Source organism: Dipodomys merriami, unplaced genomic scaffold (genome assembly GCF_024711535.1).
Source record: "Dipodomys merriami isolate MVZ:Mamm:240054 unplaced genomic scaffold, mDipMer1.0.p SCAF_3, whole genome shotgun sequence".
Taxonomy (NCBI): Eukaryota; Metazoa; Chordata; class Mammalia; order Rodentia; family Heteromyidae; genus Dipodomys; species Dipodomys merriami.
The window spans coordinates 80,116,687-80,135,109 of record NW_027204492.1 but is presented as its reverse complement, the minus strand read 5'-3'; the positions used below and the strand labels follow the sequence as shown (position 1 = coordinate 80,135,109).

Below are 18,423 nucleotides of genomic sequence, written 5' to 3'. Positions count from 1 at the left end.
AAGGAGGAAGGTGTCAGGAATAAGATATGCACTTTAAAGATAATTAAAGATATACTTTTCCATGACCCACTTCCTCCAGCCTACTTACTTTCTCCTAGTTTCCACAACCACCTAATAATGCCATCAAATTATGAATCCACTAATGTATTAATCAATTGATTAGGTTAGAGCCATCCTGATTAATTCACTTTTTTGTGCGTTGATACTGGAACTTGAATTTGGGACCTCAAACTATCCCTTAGCTTTCTGGCTTAAGACAGGTGCTCTACCAATTGTGCCATACCTCTGCTTTGAGCTTTATTTTTCCAGTGGTTAATTGGATGTAAGAGTCTCTGGACTTTCCTGCCCTGGCTGCCTTGGTCCTTTGATCCTCAGATCTCAGCTTTTAGATTAGCTAGGATTATGGGCATGAGCCTCTGGTTCCTGGCTCAATTCACCTCTTAATGTGCTGGTGACCTAACCTTAAACAACTGACCTTTTGTGACCATTTTCCATCTAATCTCTAGCAGTCTCTACTTGGCCCATCTCCAAGAGCCCCCAAAGTCTCAATAGTTCAAACATTACTTAACAGTCTACCAAGTCTCCCCTGAGACTCAAAGCAAGTTCTTAGCTGTGAGCCTTTGTAAAAAAATTTTAAAAAGATACAAGAGTACAGAGTAAATAGTTTCATTTTGTAAGGGAGGGATGGGAGAAAAGACTCAAACTTAGTAGGACAAAGATAAATGTTGTAAGCTGTGTGTCTGGTATCCAAGACTTGCAAGGGTATGATGTGAGCGGCAAAGGGCTGGGAAAGGCCTGCCCCTATGATATTGCTGGCTGCAGTCCACATGTTCTTTCTCTCCGCCTGGTTCTGCATACTGTATGCAGCATTCTTAGGCTGCTGTTTTATGTTTCTGACATCTCTCATTTCCTGGAGTCTCCCTTCCATCTTCACAGCTTCACATATCACCTTCTCAGGGGCTGCCCACAGCTATTCCAACCCTCCATATTATCTGGCCTCCCAAGCTTTTCTTGGAAATCTGTGTAGAAGTCTCCACGACTCTTTAACATTTACGTTTTGCATGCTAGTAAAACCAGCAACATTTAGAGGACTCTGAAGTCTGCTATCAGCTTTAGCTCTAACTGAGCCAACTTGGACCACAGCTCCTTTGAGTGTTTGAATAAGTAAACATGAGGACATACTCCTTAGATTGTCTTGGGTCAGCATGGTGACCTTGAGTTCTTTTCTCAAACTAAAGTCTTTCCAGTGAGTCTGTATCTTTACATCCTTGAGCTTATGATAGTTGGGATCTGGCCATTTCCTGAGATGCCTTCAAAGTCATCTTTCCTATTGTCCAGATGCAGAGGACTTGACATCTTTTTAATGGTGCTCAGTTTTTCAGGAACCACATTTTCCTTGGCCCCAACTTTAAACACACTCCTTTTATGGCCAAACTGCAAGTTTTCCCAATCTTCCATCTCTGGTGTTTGCTACTTACTAATTTTCACTGTAAATGTGTCTAAAAGCAATTAGCAATGCTCAGGCATAGCTTGAAAGCTGCACTGCCTTAAATTTTTCCGCAGTAGATAAACTAGTCTATACATTTTTAGCACTTATTTTAGGGTTTTTTCCCTGAGGCTTGAGCAAAAAAAGCTCAAGGACAGTACCCAGGAACTCAGCTTAAGCCCCAGGATTGGCACAAAACAGTGTCCTCTATTTGCAGCATTATAAGCTTTTCTTTTTTAAATCCTGTATCTCCAAAGTTCTCAAAATTCTTCCCACAATCCAGTTTCAAAGGCTTTTAAACCACATGATTAAGAATAGTCATAATAGCCGGGCACTGGTGGCTCACGCCTGTAATCCTAGCTACTCAGGAGGCTGAGATCTGAGGATCACAATTCAAAGCCAGCCCAGGCAGGGAAGTCCATGAGACTCTTATCTCCAATAAACCACTAGAAAACCAGAAGTGGAGCTGTGGCTCAAGCGGTAGAGCACTCACCTTGAGCAGAAGAGCTGAGGGACAGCGCCCAGGCCCAGAGTTCAGGCCCCATGACCGGACCCCCCTCGCCACCCCCCCCACCAAAAAAAAAGAATCTCCATTCTCTGGACTTTTCCTGCCCAGGCTGGCTTTGGACCTCAATCCTCAGATCTGTCTCCTGAGTATCTGGGATTACAGGCATGAGCAATCACCATCCAGTGATCCATCACTTTTTAATGGCATCACGAGCTATAGATCAAGCCTTCTATACATGAACCTTTGGAACTATTTTATATCTTAATATGTTTTTTGCTCCTTTATCAAGAATCAGATGGATCCACTATTCCATTGGTCTAAGTATTTTTTTGCTTTTTTTTTTTTTTTGCTAGTGCTGTATGTAATATGGCTGTATGTAATACTGTTGTTTTGATACCTTCAGCATAGCCTTTTTGTGTTCAGGATTGCTTTGGCTATCTCTAATAGAGTCTTTTGTGCTTACATATGAATTTTAGGATTTTTATCTCTTTCGTGAAGGATGTCCTTAGAATTTTAATGGAAATTGTATTGACTGTAGATAGCTTTCAGAAGTATGTCCATTTTCATAATACTAATTTTGTTGATGGAGAGGGCATCATTCCATCTTTTAGTGTTTTTTTCTATTTCTTTAGTGTTGTATAAATTTTCATTGTACAGGTATTTAACTTTCTTGTTTAGGCTTCTTTTTTAACTATTTTGAATTTATTTCTCAGCACATCTTACTGATGTATAGAAAGTATATTGATGCTTGCATGTTGATCTTGTACCTTTTGCTACTATCCTTAATTTGTTGGATCTAAGAATCTTCTGATGGAGACTTTATTTTCTTGTAAGCATAGGATCATATAATACTCAAATGGGTATAATTTGAGTTCTTTCCTATTTATAGTCTTCATATTTTGTATTGTTTTGCCTTATAGCTCTGGCTTAGGATTCACATACTATATTAAAGCAGAGTGAAGGGAGTAGACACCTTTGTCTCATTCCTGCCTTTGAGGAAATGATTGTTTTTCCCTATTTAATGCAATGTTAGTTATAGGATTATTTATTATGTTTAAGGTATGATCCTTCTATACTTAGGTTTTTCAGGGCTTTCATCATGAAGAGGTATTGAAGTTTTGATAGGTGTTTTCTACATCTGCTGAGATGAGCATTAATTTGTATCCTTGATTCTATTTATATGCAGGGTTATATTTACTGAATTGTATAGGTTGATCTATCCTGGCATCCCAGGAATGAAATTAAGTTAGTATGGTAAACAAACTTTTTAACGATTAAAAATTCAGTTCATAGATATTTTATTGAGGATATTTACATCTGTGTCCATCAAGGATATTTCCTATAATGTTCCCTTTGCTTGTGCCCTTTGTCAGGGTTCAGTATCAGGAAAATAGTGGCTTTTAGGGTGAGTTTGGAAGTGTTCCTTACTTTCCTATTTTATGGAATCATTTTGGGAGCATTGATATCAGTTTTTCTTTAAAAGTCTGGCAATCAACAGTTAATTTGTCTGCTCCCAGACTCTGTGTGTGTGTATGTGTGTGTGTGCGTGTGTGCAAAACACGCAAGCATCTATGTGTGTGAGAGACAGAAAGAAAAAGAAAGGAAGGAAGGAAGAAAGGAAGAAAGGAAAGGAGGGAAGGAAGGAAGGAAGGAAAGAAAGAATGAAAGAAAGGAAAGAAAGAAAGAAAGAAAAAGAAGGACAGAAGGAAGGGCTGGGAAGGTGGCTTAGTGGTAGAATGCTTGCTTTGCATGCACGAGGCCCTGGGTTTGATTCCTCAGTACCACATAAGCAGAAAAAAACCAGAAGTGGTGTTATGGCTCAAGTGGTAGAGTGCTAGCCTTGAGCTGAAGAGTTGAGGGACAGTGCCCAGGCCCAGAGTTCAGGCCCCATGACTTACCAAAAAAGAGAGAAGGAACGAAAGACAGTTTTGGTCATTGAACTCAAATGCTTTTGTCTAGCTTTTTCACTCAATGCTGCCACTATACCATATAAACCCCTCCACTTCTGGTTTTGCTGGTTAATTGTACAAGAATTTTACAGTTTTTTTTTCTGTGCAGGCTGGCTTCAAACATCAGTCTTCAGATCTCAGCCCCCTGAGTAGCTAGGATTACAGGTGTGTGCCAGTGGCACATGGTTAAACTTTTGATTGGAAACTTTTACTATTTCAGTATCATTGCTTATCTTAGTTTATGCTTCTTAATATCCTCTCAGTTTCAGTTTGGTAGATTATTTGTGTCTAGAAGTTTATCCATTTCTAGATTTTCCAATTTATTTCAATATAGGCTTAATCTAATGATCCTCTGGGTCTAAATTAACATTCTTTCAATTTCAGTTCTTTTGTCCCCTTTTACACTTAAAAACTTATTCTTGAGTCCTATATTAATTCAACAAAACTAATTTGATCACCTACTTTATATTGTTAACTTTTATCCATTTTTCACTCAAGGCTGGTGCTTTACCACTTGAGCCATACCTCCACTTTCTTTTACCTTCCAACATTATGGTTAATTAGTTTTGAGATGGAACTTTGACTAAGTCACTCTTGAGTTTAAAAATCTGCATTGTTACATCAACAGGCAACCATTGCCTGAATTAAAAGATATAACAAGAAAGGAATAGCAATAGAAGCTCTCTATCCTGGTGGGGAGATTATTGACATGATTTTAAATTTGTAAATGATGAGAATAAAAAGATTAATTTTACTCACTGCTAATGGCTCACACCTATAACCTATAATTCACAAGACTGGCATCTGAGGATCATGGCTCAAATCCAGCTCTGGCAGACATCCAAAATGTTCTTATCTCCAATTAATCATCAAAAGACAGGAAGTGAAACCAGGCACTAGTGGCTCACACTTATAAACCTAGCTACTCAGGAGGCTGAGATTTGAGGATCTCAGTTTGAAGCCAGCCTGCACAGGAAGTCTGTGAGACTCTTCTCTCCAAAAGTCAGATGTGGAGTTGTGGTTCAAGTGGTAGAAGGCTAGTCTTGAGCAAAAAAGCTCCCAGGCTCTGAGTTCAAGTTCCAGTACTAGCGTGTTTTAAAAATATATATATGTATATATGTATAATTGTAAAAATACTGTACAGAGGGATTACAGTTACATGAATAAGGTAATGAGTACATTTACTCTCAAGCATTGTTACCTCCTTTGTTTTCCCCTAAACACACACAAATTTTGAGTCTTACTGTTTTCAAATTCTCTGTTCATTATAGCCTCACATAGGGCAACAACTCCCCTTGCCCACCTCACCTTTGGTGTATTACTGCCTTACTTGCCTAAGTCCAAATTCCTTCCTTCCTTCCTTCCTTCCTTCCTTCCTTCCTTCCTTCCTTCCTTCCTTCCTTCCTTCCTTCCTTCCTTCCTTCCTTCCTTATTGTTTTAATTCAAACTTTTTCCACTTAGATTTTGTAATATGGATCATCTGTTAGTAATTCTGTAATACTACAGGATGGCTGAACCATTCACCTTTTGCCTTATGAAACTTTGTGCTACCCAGTGATTAGGCTGATTTTTGCTTTCTGGTCCACACATCTAAAACCTACCAATGCCTCCATTTCAATGCCTAGTCACACTGTCTTTATCTTATATTTACTGTGTATGTTTTATATAATGAATTATTTTTTCCTTTATAAATTTTGTTCTTCAAATGATAGCATTGGTGGAGGTGATGAAATGTGTCATATAAAGTTAGCTTAAACAAGGGTTTGTTTAATGATAATAAACACAATGTAATTAATATGTGATAACTGTTCTTAAAATAGAAAGATAGGTTTCTGCTGAATTCCTGTAATTTTTGTGATGAGCAATAAGCCTTGATTGCCACAGGGTGTCACTGCTTTACAAGCCAAATTTTCTTCATCTGGATGTAGTGAAGATAGGATCTCTCAGGAGAAATTGTTTATGTTACAACAAAATATTTCCATAGTAATATAACAGTTGAGATGTTTGGAAATGGTATAATATTGTAGAACAAAAGATGAAAATCTCACACTCTCCACAGTCTCAGAAAATCTCCTTCAATTCTTTTTTCTGTACAGCCTTCTAGCCTTTTCCCTGTGTGTGCATATGAATAGTCTCATTCAGTAGCTTTTACATCTCATTTCATAATGTTTCATTGGTCTCAATACACTCATCCCTTTCTCATTCTTCTTAGCAACCAATGCAGCAATTTCAGAATAATGATATTATTAGTAATTGGCATCTTTGATCATCAAAACAGTTGCCTGGTTATTGTCCAAGCCTGTGAATCAGGTTGGATTCAATTCTATTATTCATTACCTGAAAGCTATACAGTTAATTAGCTAACATGTGGGTGGTGAGCAGTAAGATGGAAAACAGTACATAGAAACAAAATTTAAAGCAGCAACAATGTAAATGCCCTGGAAAATTTATAAAGAAGAAAAGGAACAAGATCCAGAAGAGATGGTTAGAATACGATGCAGCTCGTGTCTGCAATATTCCTTGTTTTTGATTATAAAATTAAGATTGCTCATTGTAACAGATGAGGAACAGAAAAAATGTACTAAAATGAAAGCATTTATTACCATAATTATAGCTCAGACTTAACCATAATTAATATTTGTGCAAATATAGTTTCTTTCTTTTTTTATTTTTTGAGATAAAATATATCCTGGTATCAAAACATTCAAATAGTACAAAAGATGCAAAATTAAAAGTTCTCTCTTCAGCATCTCTATCTTCATTCACTTCCCTCACTGTTAGTAATTCTTCTAATAATTTACATTTAAGTGTATTTATATTGACTTTGACCTTAGTATATAAATGTGTAGTATGTGACCATACATATAATGGGGTAATTTTAGTACTGGAGGTTTAAGGACTCATGCTTGCTAGTTAGGTGGTCTACCCATTGAGGTTTGCCCCCTTACCCTGTTTTGTCTGTATTTTTTTGGATAACATCTTGTTTCTTTCCCTAGACTGGCCTTAGAATGCAATCTTCCCTATACCACTTGCCTAGCTGAGGTTTCAGATGTGTACTACCCCACCTACCTTAGTTGTTCAGATGGCATCTTTTCCATGGGGTAGTATGTGTTGCTTTAAAAAATACTACTTTTATTCCATTTAGCTTCCTACCCTGAGCATTTATACCCTGTATATAACCAGAAGAAACCTGAATATTCTGAACTCAATGCTATATATATATATATATATATATATATATATATATTTTTTTTTTTTTTTTTTTTTTTTTTTTTTTGCTGGTCCTGGGGCTTGAACTCAGGGCCTGGGCGCTGTCCCTGAGCTGCTTTTGCTCAAGGCTAGTGCTCTACCACTTGAGACTCAGTACCAGTTCTGGCTTTTTCTGGTTATGTGGTGTTGAGGAATCAATCCCAGGGCCTCATGCATGCGAGGCAAACATTCTACCACTGAGCCACCTTCCCAGACCGTGAACTCAATTCCAATTCAAAAAGTTTGACTTGATACTTCTCCTCATGCCGTTTCGTGTGCTTAAGTTTCTGTGTGCAGAAGAAGGCCTATGACTTTCTCTGGGTGCCCATTCTACTGAATCACACATTTCTCTTGTTTATATTTTTTAAATATTCAATTGGAGGAATTAGCAGAGTTAGTCCATTAGTTCAATATAGCAGGGTGGAAAGTGTCTAAAACCTGAGTTTGGATCCTAGTTCTTTTGTTTCCTAGCTAGAAAAAAAAGAAAACAATCTCAGAACCCTGTGAGATCTTTTTACCCACTTTGGAGATGAGTAAACAGACTTGGCCAGGTGAAAGTGATTATGTAAGATCACAGAGGGTATGATTGAGCTAGATTTCAAACATCTATTTAATCCAGGGCCTATATGCTTTCCACTCTGATATCTTAGCGTTTATATGAATAACAGTGTATTAATTATTGAAACTCTATGAGTCTCTCCCTCTCTCTGTACACATATGTATGTATATGTGCATATATATATATATGTATGTTCTGGGGCTTGAACTCAGGGCCTGGGTGCTGTCTCTGAGTTTTTTTGCTCTAATACTTGAGCCACAGCTCTACTTCATTCTTTTGGTGGTTAGTTGGAGTTAAGAGTTTCATGGACTTTCCTGCCCAGGCTGGCTTTGATCTGCAATCCTCAGATCTTAGCTTCCTGAGTAGGTAGGATTACACACATGAGCCACCAGCACCTAGTTCACAAATGTCTATTTTAAAAGTGTCCTCATCACCGTAAAAAAGTATGTGATGCTAATGCATATATTAATTCGCTTCATTTAACCAAATCCAGAATGCATCCATTATTTCAATACATCATGATGTGCATGATAGAATTAATTTGCAAAAGTGAACAAGAGCATGCCTTTTTAAAATGATTGCCTCATCTTTGACTGCAGTGCTACTAGCCAGGCATCCATCGCCTCTCTGATTCCCTTTGTTCTGTCATGTTTTGTTTTCAGGAGAGAAGCCTTACAAATGCACCTGGGATGGCTGCTCCTGGAAATTCGCACGCTCGGATGAGCTCACCCGCCATTTCCGCAAGCACACAGGCATCAAGCCCTTTCGGTGCACAGACTGCAACCGCAGCTTTTCTCGCTCTGACCACTTGTCTCTGCACCGCCGGCGCCATGACACCATGTGAGCACCGCAGACCACACTAGAGGAGCTGCACTGGTCTCCTGTGTGGGTGCTGAGATCGTGACCAGTTTGTCCTCTTTGACCTCTACTTGCCTCGGGGATGGGGTTGGAGCAGCCTACTGAGCCAGGTTGAGGAGACTAAAAAGCTGTCTGGTCTCCCATGGGGCTCTTCATATTCCACCTTCACCTCTCCATTGTCCAGACTTCAGTTTTTTCAACCTCCGCATGGGTTGAATTCCAGTGCGGCACCCATGGCTGCCCCTTTCCCCAGACCCTCTATTCAGATATAGACATTTTTCCTACAATAACAAAACAGGAATCAAAACTCAAGGCTGTGAACAAACATACGCTGCTTCCCCTCCCCACCCTATTTTTTCTCGTTTTCTAGAACTTTTATCCATATATATATATCTATATTTTTAATCAGTACTTAAGGCAGTGGTAGTATCCTAAAATGACTTTTTTTTCATGTTCCTACATGGAGGGAGCGCATAACAATGCAGTTGAATGGTAAGATTGACAGAGAATTGGGTCCTAAATGTAGGGCATGTTCTTAGAGAATAAGCTGAGTCTCATACCAAACTTAAAGGTTTTGTAGATTCAATCCAGTTTTCTTCTTACAATTTTGTTTTCAGACATTGCTGGTTTCTTCTTCCTAAGTCCATCAAAGAGGATGAAGGGTCCTTCTTGTCTTTCTCCTCTTTCTCTTCCTGCTCTTTCAGGATTAAAGATTTTTTGTGGCACAATTACAGCTTCTTAGGTTACATTTGGACAAATATTCAAAGCACACAAAGACAGGTCAGTAGGGGAAAAAGTGTTCTAGGAAAATAAGTTGGTCACTGACAGGAACAAGCAAACCTGGGGGCGACCCTGAGAACAAATAGGATGACTTTCATTTGGACAGGATACAAAAAGTGCTGGTAATCATAAACCTCATTTCAAATGGCAGCCTGTTGAGACAGAATCTTCAGGAGCTGCACTGTACTGTTCTTTTTTTGTTTACATGAAGCAACAATTTAGTATATTTACATGATGAGAAATACACACTGAGGTCGTGTTAACCAGAGGTGAGGGATCGGAAAAAAGGACTTTCGTTTATGCCATAGCATTATTGGCAGTCACTAGTCTATGTTGAATGGGATATAAAAGGCTTTTTTTGTGAGAAGTGAGAGAGAAAAAGCAGTTTGGTGTTTTACAACTGTTAGGGACACCTAAGCCATTTATTTTTAGCTGTTACAGCAGGTTGCATAACATACACATTTGGTTGCCCAATCAGACTGTTTCGTAATATTCTCTTGGGGGCATAAGCCCCTATGTTCCTGGCCTTGGACCTCAGATCTACCTCCACATGGCATATTTCCTCTCCTGGGGTAAGAAGAGGGGGCTTTGTATCAATTGGATTGAGTTCAACCTCTCTCCTAAAGGTTGTTTTCATATTGAACCCTTTCTTCCTTGGCATATATTCAACCAGTCCCTGCTTAAATACTTTAGGTGACTACCTCCTGAAGCTGTCCATTCTGACTAAATCATAGAATTCTAGCATCAAAAAGGGATCCTATTAGCTTTCTAGTCCTACCCGTCCCTCATATTATACAGATGAGACAAATACGGGTCAGATTCTTTCTCCAAATGTTTCCTTGAGGCCTTATAGATCTGTACACTCCTTCTCCCAGGGATCACATTATTAAACCAAATTAAAGAAAATTTTATATAATTGGTTGCAATATTTGTCCAATTTTATGTGACACTTCAGAAAACTTGGAACCACTCAAAAGTCATGTACAGTTGATGATGCAGTAAGCAAAGTGGTTATTGACATATTAGATTTTTTTAATCTCATTTTAACTCACAATGTTTTTCCATACCATCAACTATGCTTAAGTTTAAGGATTTCTTGTACTTTTCAAGATGACATGTAGGTTTTTACTGTTGTGACTTTTATTTTAATATGGGCTTTTACCTGACTTTTGGTGTACAAGTTCCAACTATATACTAATTTCTAAAGCTCTAGCAAATTTCTAGGGCCAGTCTATTCATTGGAAATCTCTATGGAATTATAATACTGATTGGTAAATGTGGATTATTATCACACATAGACTTAAGCTTATACTTCTGTAGTTAATACAGTATTTCACAGTAGAGCCAGGGGTTGACCCATTTCTCTACAGTTTGGATCCTGATTCCTTTCCCAGAGTTTAGAACTGACATGTGCCCCTCAGACCTCAGGAACATTTGCATTGGATCATATGATCCATTTTTATAAATACAGACTATCAGCTATTGTACTAATTAGAATGATCAAATCAGGATCCCAAAATTGGTTTTCCTGATGCACCTGAGCCTTTATTAAAAAAGAAAAACTTTCTGCAAATTAATGCTTTTGCAAGTGCTTACTGTCTTAAGAAGCAATCAATTCTAATCTTATTCTCATTGCCCTTTTTCTTGCAAAAATGATTTTGAAACATTTATAATTAATTACATATACCTTCAGAAATGTGACAAGAGCCACTAAAGGACTTTCATAGAGTACATGGATTCAGATGCAGTACAGTGAAGAATTGCTGCAATAAAAGCACATAAATAAATGTTTGCTAGATAGTAAGGTGGAAAGGAGCTATAGTTTTTCTCCTTCTTGGTTAGCATTTGGAGTTTATTTGAATTTGATGTGCATATACCAGCAAAGCACTGCTAGTGCAAGAGTTGCCTAGGATATGGAAATGACCTTATTTGCTAAGTATGGTTAATAATTTAGGAATTGGTTGCAATAGAATTTCTCTATCTGGAAATGATTGGCATTTGAGCATAACTATTGATGCCCATGATTATTAAATTTAAGGAAAACTATGAGGACTATGAAATGGTTGGATAGATTAGATGGAGTGTGCTGTGGAGAAGATTTCTGATAGGAACTTCTTTATATTACTTTTGTTTAAAAAAAGTATTAAACAGGGTCTCACTACATAGACCAGGCTGGCCTCAAACTCCAAATCCTCCAACCCTCATCCTCCCAAGTACTGTGATGACAGATGTGTGTTACCACAGCTGGCTCGGAACTTATTTTTGAATATATTTTTTATTTTGTAACATTATCAGATTTACAGAAAAAAAATTGTGAAGATAGTACACATCTAAGTTTTTCTGTTATTAACTCTACATCTAGTTTCCTGTTTTTAACATTTTACATGAGTGAGGTAATTTGTTACAATTATGGAAATGGCATCAGTACTTTAATGTTAACTATGGTCAGTACTTTATTCATATTTCCTAAATTTTTACCCACTATCCTTTTTTTGTTTCAATATTTCATTCAGTATAACATATTACCTTAAGGAGCATATTTCCTTAGGCTCCTCTTGGTTGTGACAGTTTCTTAGATTTGTTTTTAATGAACTTGGGAGTTTAGACAAGTATATTCTTGGGATTTATTCTATTTTTTCAAAAAGAGAATGGAATAATGTTTTTTGTGTATGGAGGAAAAATACAGTGGTGAATTACTATTTTCATCACATATTATTTACATGACTTATTCTTCTTCTTGATGTTAACTTTGGTCAACTGGCTATGAGACTGTTTATCCTATTTCTCCCATGCACTCTTTTACCTCCCATCCATCTCTGTACTGTTTGGAAGGAAATTACTATAGTCTTCACTTATGGAGTAGTGAGTTATGTACCACGTCCTTGAAAACAAATATCTGTAGGAATTATTTGGAATTCTTCTGCATGGGAGATTTGTCTCTTTTCCACATATTTATTTATGCATCCTTTTATTTATATCAGCATGGACTCATGGCTATTTATTTTATACTTTAGGTTATACTCCATTGCTATTTTATTGTGTTGCTCAAATTGTTCTGACTTTGGTCACTGGGAACTCTATTGAGTTGACTCTCAAAGTCTTTTTGACATGCCCCAATATGATTTTTTAAAGCATGTCTTTAATTTCTGGCACTGCAAGATTTTCTAGGCTCCTCTTGCTTTTCTTTTAATTTGAAATCTTCGGTGCATTTCTATAATCAGCCAGTTCTTCAGCGAGTCTTGGTTACTTTCTCTGGAGAGATGTATTAGAAATCAAGATGTGGGCACTAGGTATGCTTGTTGCTGCTGAGGTATTGTTGCGTCAAGGCCTCCTTATCTGACAAGGAAATATATGTGTATACTAACTTATGTATATACACATAGCTATAAATATGTCTCTGTGTTAATCATCCATATCTTTTTTTAGTTATACATGAGTTTATATTGATGTCTTTATTCTTGATCCATTAATGCCCAAATCAGTCTAGTGGCTTCCCCTTACCTATCTGTGTTACCTTCCATTTCAACAGTGAGAAACATGGCTCCCACCTTTCTGCCATCTATTTACTTAATTGTTCAATTTCAGTATATATAAATATGTAACAGTATCTTAATTGTTAACCTGTAAACACATGGGAAATAACTATCAACTAGAACCCGGTGCTTATGAATATGATAGTAATGTTTCTTTTCTTTTTTCTTTTTTTCTTTTTTTTTTAAAGAATTCTAACAGCTCTTTGAAGCAAAGTGCTCTACTGAATTATGGATTTAGAGATGTCTGTGATTTCAATACTAAAGGTCTGGGTCTATCCAGTATCTAAAACATTTTCTCATACCTGAACCAAATCATTATGAATTTACCTAACCTTAAAAAAGCCAAGGGAACTAGTGATGTTTCATAGTGTGCTAATTCCTATATGAGGTACTATTTGAAGAGATGGACACAAAAGAAATTGGGTGCACCCAATTTAAAGAAACACTTAGCACTATCTTTTTTCCCCATTGCTAAATATGGATGTCTGGCAACAAGAGTGGTGCCCTTAGTTACCTCTCTTCCATATTTTCCCCATTCTCTTACATGGTTGACCTTAGGCAAATCAGATCACCTCTCCGTGCCTCTGTTAACCCATCTGTGAAATGGGGGATCCAAATATCTACCTCACAGGAGTGTTGTGAGGCTTCTTATTAATGGATGTTCTCAAAAATGATGAGCTATCTCTAAATGAACAAGAAAGTATTATAATCATTACTATGATGATAATTATAATTATCATTATAGTACCTATATGTACCCTGTATTTACTCTATGAAAAGAATTAAGAAAGATAATTGAAGAGTGGCAATCTTATTTCTTCACTTGTTCTCATGTTCCCTACATTCTCTTTGTGACTAACTAGAATTATATATTTCCAGACTTGAAATAGATTAAGATCTAAAAGAATAGGTAGGCAAACTCCACAGATTTTTTTAAAAAAATTAAACAAGGGAAAGTTTATTTGAAGGTGAAAGAAATTCCGTGAAAGTAGCAGAAACTATCTGGACAAGGAACTGAAGAGGAGTTCCCCAAATCCATAGTTTTAGAGTTATATTTCCCCTTCTCATTCTACTTGGACTACATTACATATCACTTTTTCAGAAGCACAAAGACAATTTCTCAAAGCCCATTAGTCTTTGGCCAGTTCAGTTTCCCAAATTCAGTTTTCTCCTTCTCTTACTGTACTTTGGACAGTAAAGGTAGGAGGAAAGGGGGGTGGGGTCATTGAGTTGGGAGTGGACTGGAAGAGGAGGGAACATATACCAGTGTCTGGATATTTCTTTGTTTTTCAAACACTGGTATCACTTTCCATCTATCTCCCTTTCTAGTGGGTTAGAGGGCAAGGGAAGAGATATTATTTTTGTTAACAGTTGAACTCTCCTTCCCTTCCAGTAGATGTCCTCCTAGAGTCAGTTCAAGTAGCTGTGTTGAACATTATTACTATGTTGTATGCAGTGATGTTTTCATTGTATTCCTGAATAAAAAAAGGGTGAAGAGAGTTCCTAGTGGTGTTCATCTCTATTTTTTGACAGGATGGCACAGCAGGAGAGCAGTAGAACCTGACTCTCTTTTATTTTGTGTTGGGGAAAGGAGCCTGCAGTGAAGGGATGTATTGGATTTTTGTCATTGTTTGTTTAAAGAAATTATTAAACACTACATTAAGCTTCAGTCTCTAACTTTCATGGCTGTGCCTCGTTATTTTAGTGCATTAGAGAAACCACCATTTTGACTTTGTTTTATACTATTTTTGCTTCAGAAGTGTGGCTTTGAACAATCACTTACATATGAGACTATCATGCACCTGAAGATACTCAACTGTGTCAGTTAGTATGGCCACTTCAACTTTCCTCTGTTCTAGCTCAGTGGGACTCTCCCATTGTGCTATCCAGGCAAAGTGTGTCCTTGGGTACTAAGCAATCTTGTACTTTTTTATTAATAAAAATACTTTAAACTTCAGAAACTATGGATACTATGTTCAGTTTATCTGCCAATTGTGCTTCTTCAACATGGCACAAAGTTGCTGATTTTCTTTCAATGGATGACATTGTCATGGAATTCGTATATAGTCTTACAGGGCAGCAAAGGAAACCATGCTATCTCCAATACAATGATTTCTCTGTCTAAAATAAAAAGTCCTCCCCATTCTTGGTAATATATTCAATCATGTCTGTGATTGGAGACTGTATGTTCCTTTTGTATAGTTCTCAGGTGGCTAGATTTCCCTGCCCAGTTGCGTCCTCCCCATTTTATTTTTTCCTTAGGAAAGAAGGAGGGGCGGGTATGAGGACAGCTTTAAACTTCAAAGGCATCTCAATAAAATACCAGTATTGTGTGGAGGTGTGGGAATATGTCTCAACTGAAACTTTGTCTTTCAGAAAAAAACATGGAGAAAAGTAGAAAGAGGGATATTTTCTTTTTTTCTTTTTGTCGGTCATGGGGCCTGAACTCTGGGCCTGGGCGCTGTCCCTCAGCTCTTCAGCTCAAGGCTAGCTCTCTACCACTTGTGCCACAGCACCACTTCAGGTTTTTCTGCTTATGTGGTGCTGAGGAATCAAATCCAAGGCCTCACGCATGCAAGGCTAGCACTCTACCAGTAAGCCACCTTCCCAGCCCCAAGAAGGAGATTTTCTGAAGGAAATTTGAGGCCAAAGGCTGGAAGGACAAATTGAAAAGTGGCTGTTTCTGGGACTGCCTAAATGAAATTTTTCCCTATAAATAATAAAAAAAAAGACACTCAGAGTTTATGGACTTTTCCTGTAATATTTATTTACTCACTTCTTTCTTTTTCTTTGCTGGGGGGCTTGAATTCAGGAACTGGGCACTGTCCCTGAGCTATTTTGCTCAAGGCTAGCATTCTGTCATTTGAGCCACAATTCTACTTCTGGTGTATTTGGTGATTAATTGGAAGTAAGAGTCTCACATATTTCTTGCCTAGGCTGGCTTTGAACTGCAACCCTCATATCTCAGCCTCCTGAGTAGCTAAGATTACAGGTGTGAGCCACCAGCTCCCTGCTCTCATTTCTTTTGTGACAATAAAAGGAAAATTATGGTGAAAGTACCACTTGAAAAAAGTTATGTTTATGTGTGCATTTTAATGCTGGTGCCTGGGGCTTGAACTCAGAGCCTTGCACTCTCACTTAGCTTTTTCACTCAGGGCTGATGCTCTAACACTTGAGCAACAGCTCCACTTGTAGCTTTTTGTGGGTTAATTGGAGATAAGGGTCTCATGTACTTTCTTGCCCAGGGTGACTTCCAACTTGTAATCCTCAGATGTCAGCCTCTTGAGAAGCTAGGATTACAGGCATGAGCCACTGGCATCCCATCTTGAAAAAAGTGTTTCATAATGGAATTGGAGGCCAGTAAGGAAGAAAGATTCCTGTCCAATTCAAACTGCTGCCTAGGAATGTGAACTTTGGTCTCCTCCAACCTATGACCCTAGATATCTGGAATTCCTGAACAATTATGTAGTGCCAATGGCTCCAACTGCATAACAAAAGGTTATCCACCTCTTGTTGTATGGACATTTCCATTCTGTATGCACAGTATAGTCTTTTCCTTGTTATTGTTAGTCATGTAGCCCATTCCTTGACTACCTCCAGTCTCCCATATGTTGGAATTCATATTCCTACCTTCTTCAAAACAATGAATCAGAGTTCTCTGAACTTCTGTTTCTTAAGTTGAAATTTCTAAGACCTCAAATAAGTAGTGTGTGTGTGTGTGTGTGTGTGTGTGTGTGTGTGTGTGTGTGTGTGTGTGTGTGTGTGTGTGTGTGTGTGTGTGTGTGTGTGTGTGTGTGTGTGTGTGTGTGTGTGTGTGTGTTGGCCTTGGAGTTTGAACTCCTGGCCTGGATGCTGTCCCTGAGCTTTTTTTTGCTCAAGGTTAGCATTCTATCACTTGAGCCACAGCTCTACTTCCTCCCTTTTGGTGGTTAATAGAAGATAAGAATTTCATGACTTTTCTACCTGGGCTGGTTTCCAACTGTGATCCTCAGATCTCAGCCTCCTGAGTAGCTAGGATTACAGGCATGAGCCACTGGCACCTGACTTAAATAAATATTTTTAATTTTTTTCAATTTCTGAGTTTGGATTGATTGATTAATGTGTTTGTCATCACTTTATATTAGGAGAGTGATCCAAAGCAACTCCTCTTTACCTCCAGTTCTGGCACAGACAAGGGTAAAGATACTACTACTGGAGCCCTACTGTGCTCCTTCTTCCTGTCAGTTATTTTAGCCTGGTAATGCAAAAGGCTGTAGGTGAATGTCCTTTCAGTTTCTGAGTCTCCAGTTCTTCTGTTGAAGCTCCAACATTTTATTGGATGCCCTTTATTGCTGGTTGCCTAGTAAGGATATCCGTCATTTAGGTGTTACAGAGCATAAGGAGATATTAGGAGCATTCTCCATGTAGATCAGTCCTGAAATTCTGAGGAAGAGTGACTAAAACATATATCTACAGTTGAAAGAAGAAAGATAGTATAAACTTCACCTGTATTCCCAATTCTAAGAATAGGACATTCATTGCTCAGATCTTCTGAAGTGTCCACACATCATTCTTTACCATATTCTCCTTCCTCTCCCCAGAAATAGCCCCTGGGCCTATATTCTGTGATTGTTATATCATCTTTCTTTTAAAAAATAAATCTTTATGGTTGATGAATGCAAGCATAAATAAATATCTTACTTTTGCCTGGTTTTGAAATTTAAATAAATGGATTCCCATTGTATGTGCTCTTTTGTACCTTGATCCCCTTACCCAGAATTATGTTTGTGACATTCATCCATGAAGGTATGTGTAACTGTACTACTTTTATTTCCATTGCTGAGATATCCCATTCTATAAATAAATATATTTATCTCTTTGAATGTTGAATTGCTTTGACATTGTTTCATACTGAGAGGTAACAAAGGCTTAGAAAAGCAAACTTTGGGCTGGGAAGGTGGCTCAGTGGTAGAGTGCTTGCTTTGCATGCATGAGGCCCTGTGTTTGATTCCTCATACCACATAAGCAAAAAGAAAAAAGCCGGAAGTGGCACTGTGGCTCAAGTGGTAGAGCGCTAGCCTTGAGCTGAAGAGCTGAGGGACAGCGCCCAGGCCCAGAGTTCAGGCCCCACAACCGGACCCCCTCCCCCCAAAAAAAGAAAGAAAAAAAGAAAAGCAAAACTTTGCATGCATGTGCAAGAATTTAAGGTAAATATCTATCTTGTGGTAGAATTGCTGATAAATAGGACATTTGCTTTTTTGTTTGTTTATTCTCCTTTGGACAGTGCTGAGGTTAAACTCAGAGTCATGTGCTTTCTAAGCAACTGCTCCATTACTTGAGCCACACTCAGCCCTTTTTTTTTGCTGTAGTTTTTTTTTTTTTTCAGATAGGTCTTGAATTTTTTTCTGGAGCCAGTTGTGGACCACAGGAAGGTTTTCCTCCTATGATTTTCTGCATAGCTGAGATTACATGTGTGTACCCATATCCAGCTTGTTGATTTCAATATAGCTTCACTAATTTTT

General features: G+C 38.0%; 1 protein-coding gene across 4 annotated transcripts in view; it reads left to right on the top strand.

The window, feature by feature from the left end:
* Klf8 (KLF transcription factor 8) overlaps positions 1–17,784 on the top strand; it is a 175,336-nt gene extending 157,552 nt beyond the window's left edge. For all 4 annotated transcript variants that reach the window (XM_070040368.1, XM_070040367.1, XM_070040365.1 and 1 more), the window contains one exon: positions 8,414–17,784. In XM_070040368.1, coding sequence (XP_069896469.1) covers positions 8,414–8,595 — 182 coding nt within the window. In that variant the 3' untranslated portion in view covers positions 8,596–17,784. The remainder of the gene's footprint in view (positions 1–8,413) is intronic.
* Positions 17,785–18,423: the final 639 nt, after the last annotated feature.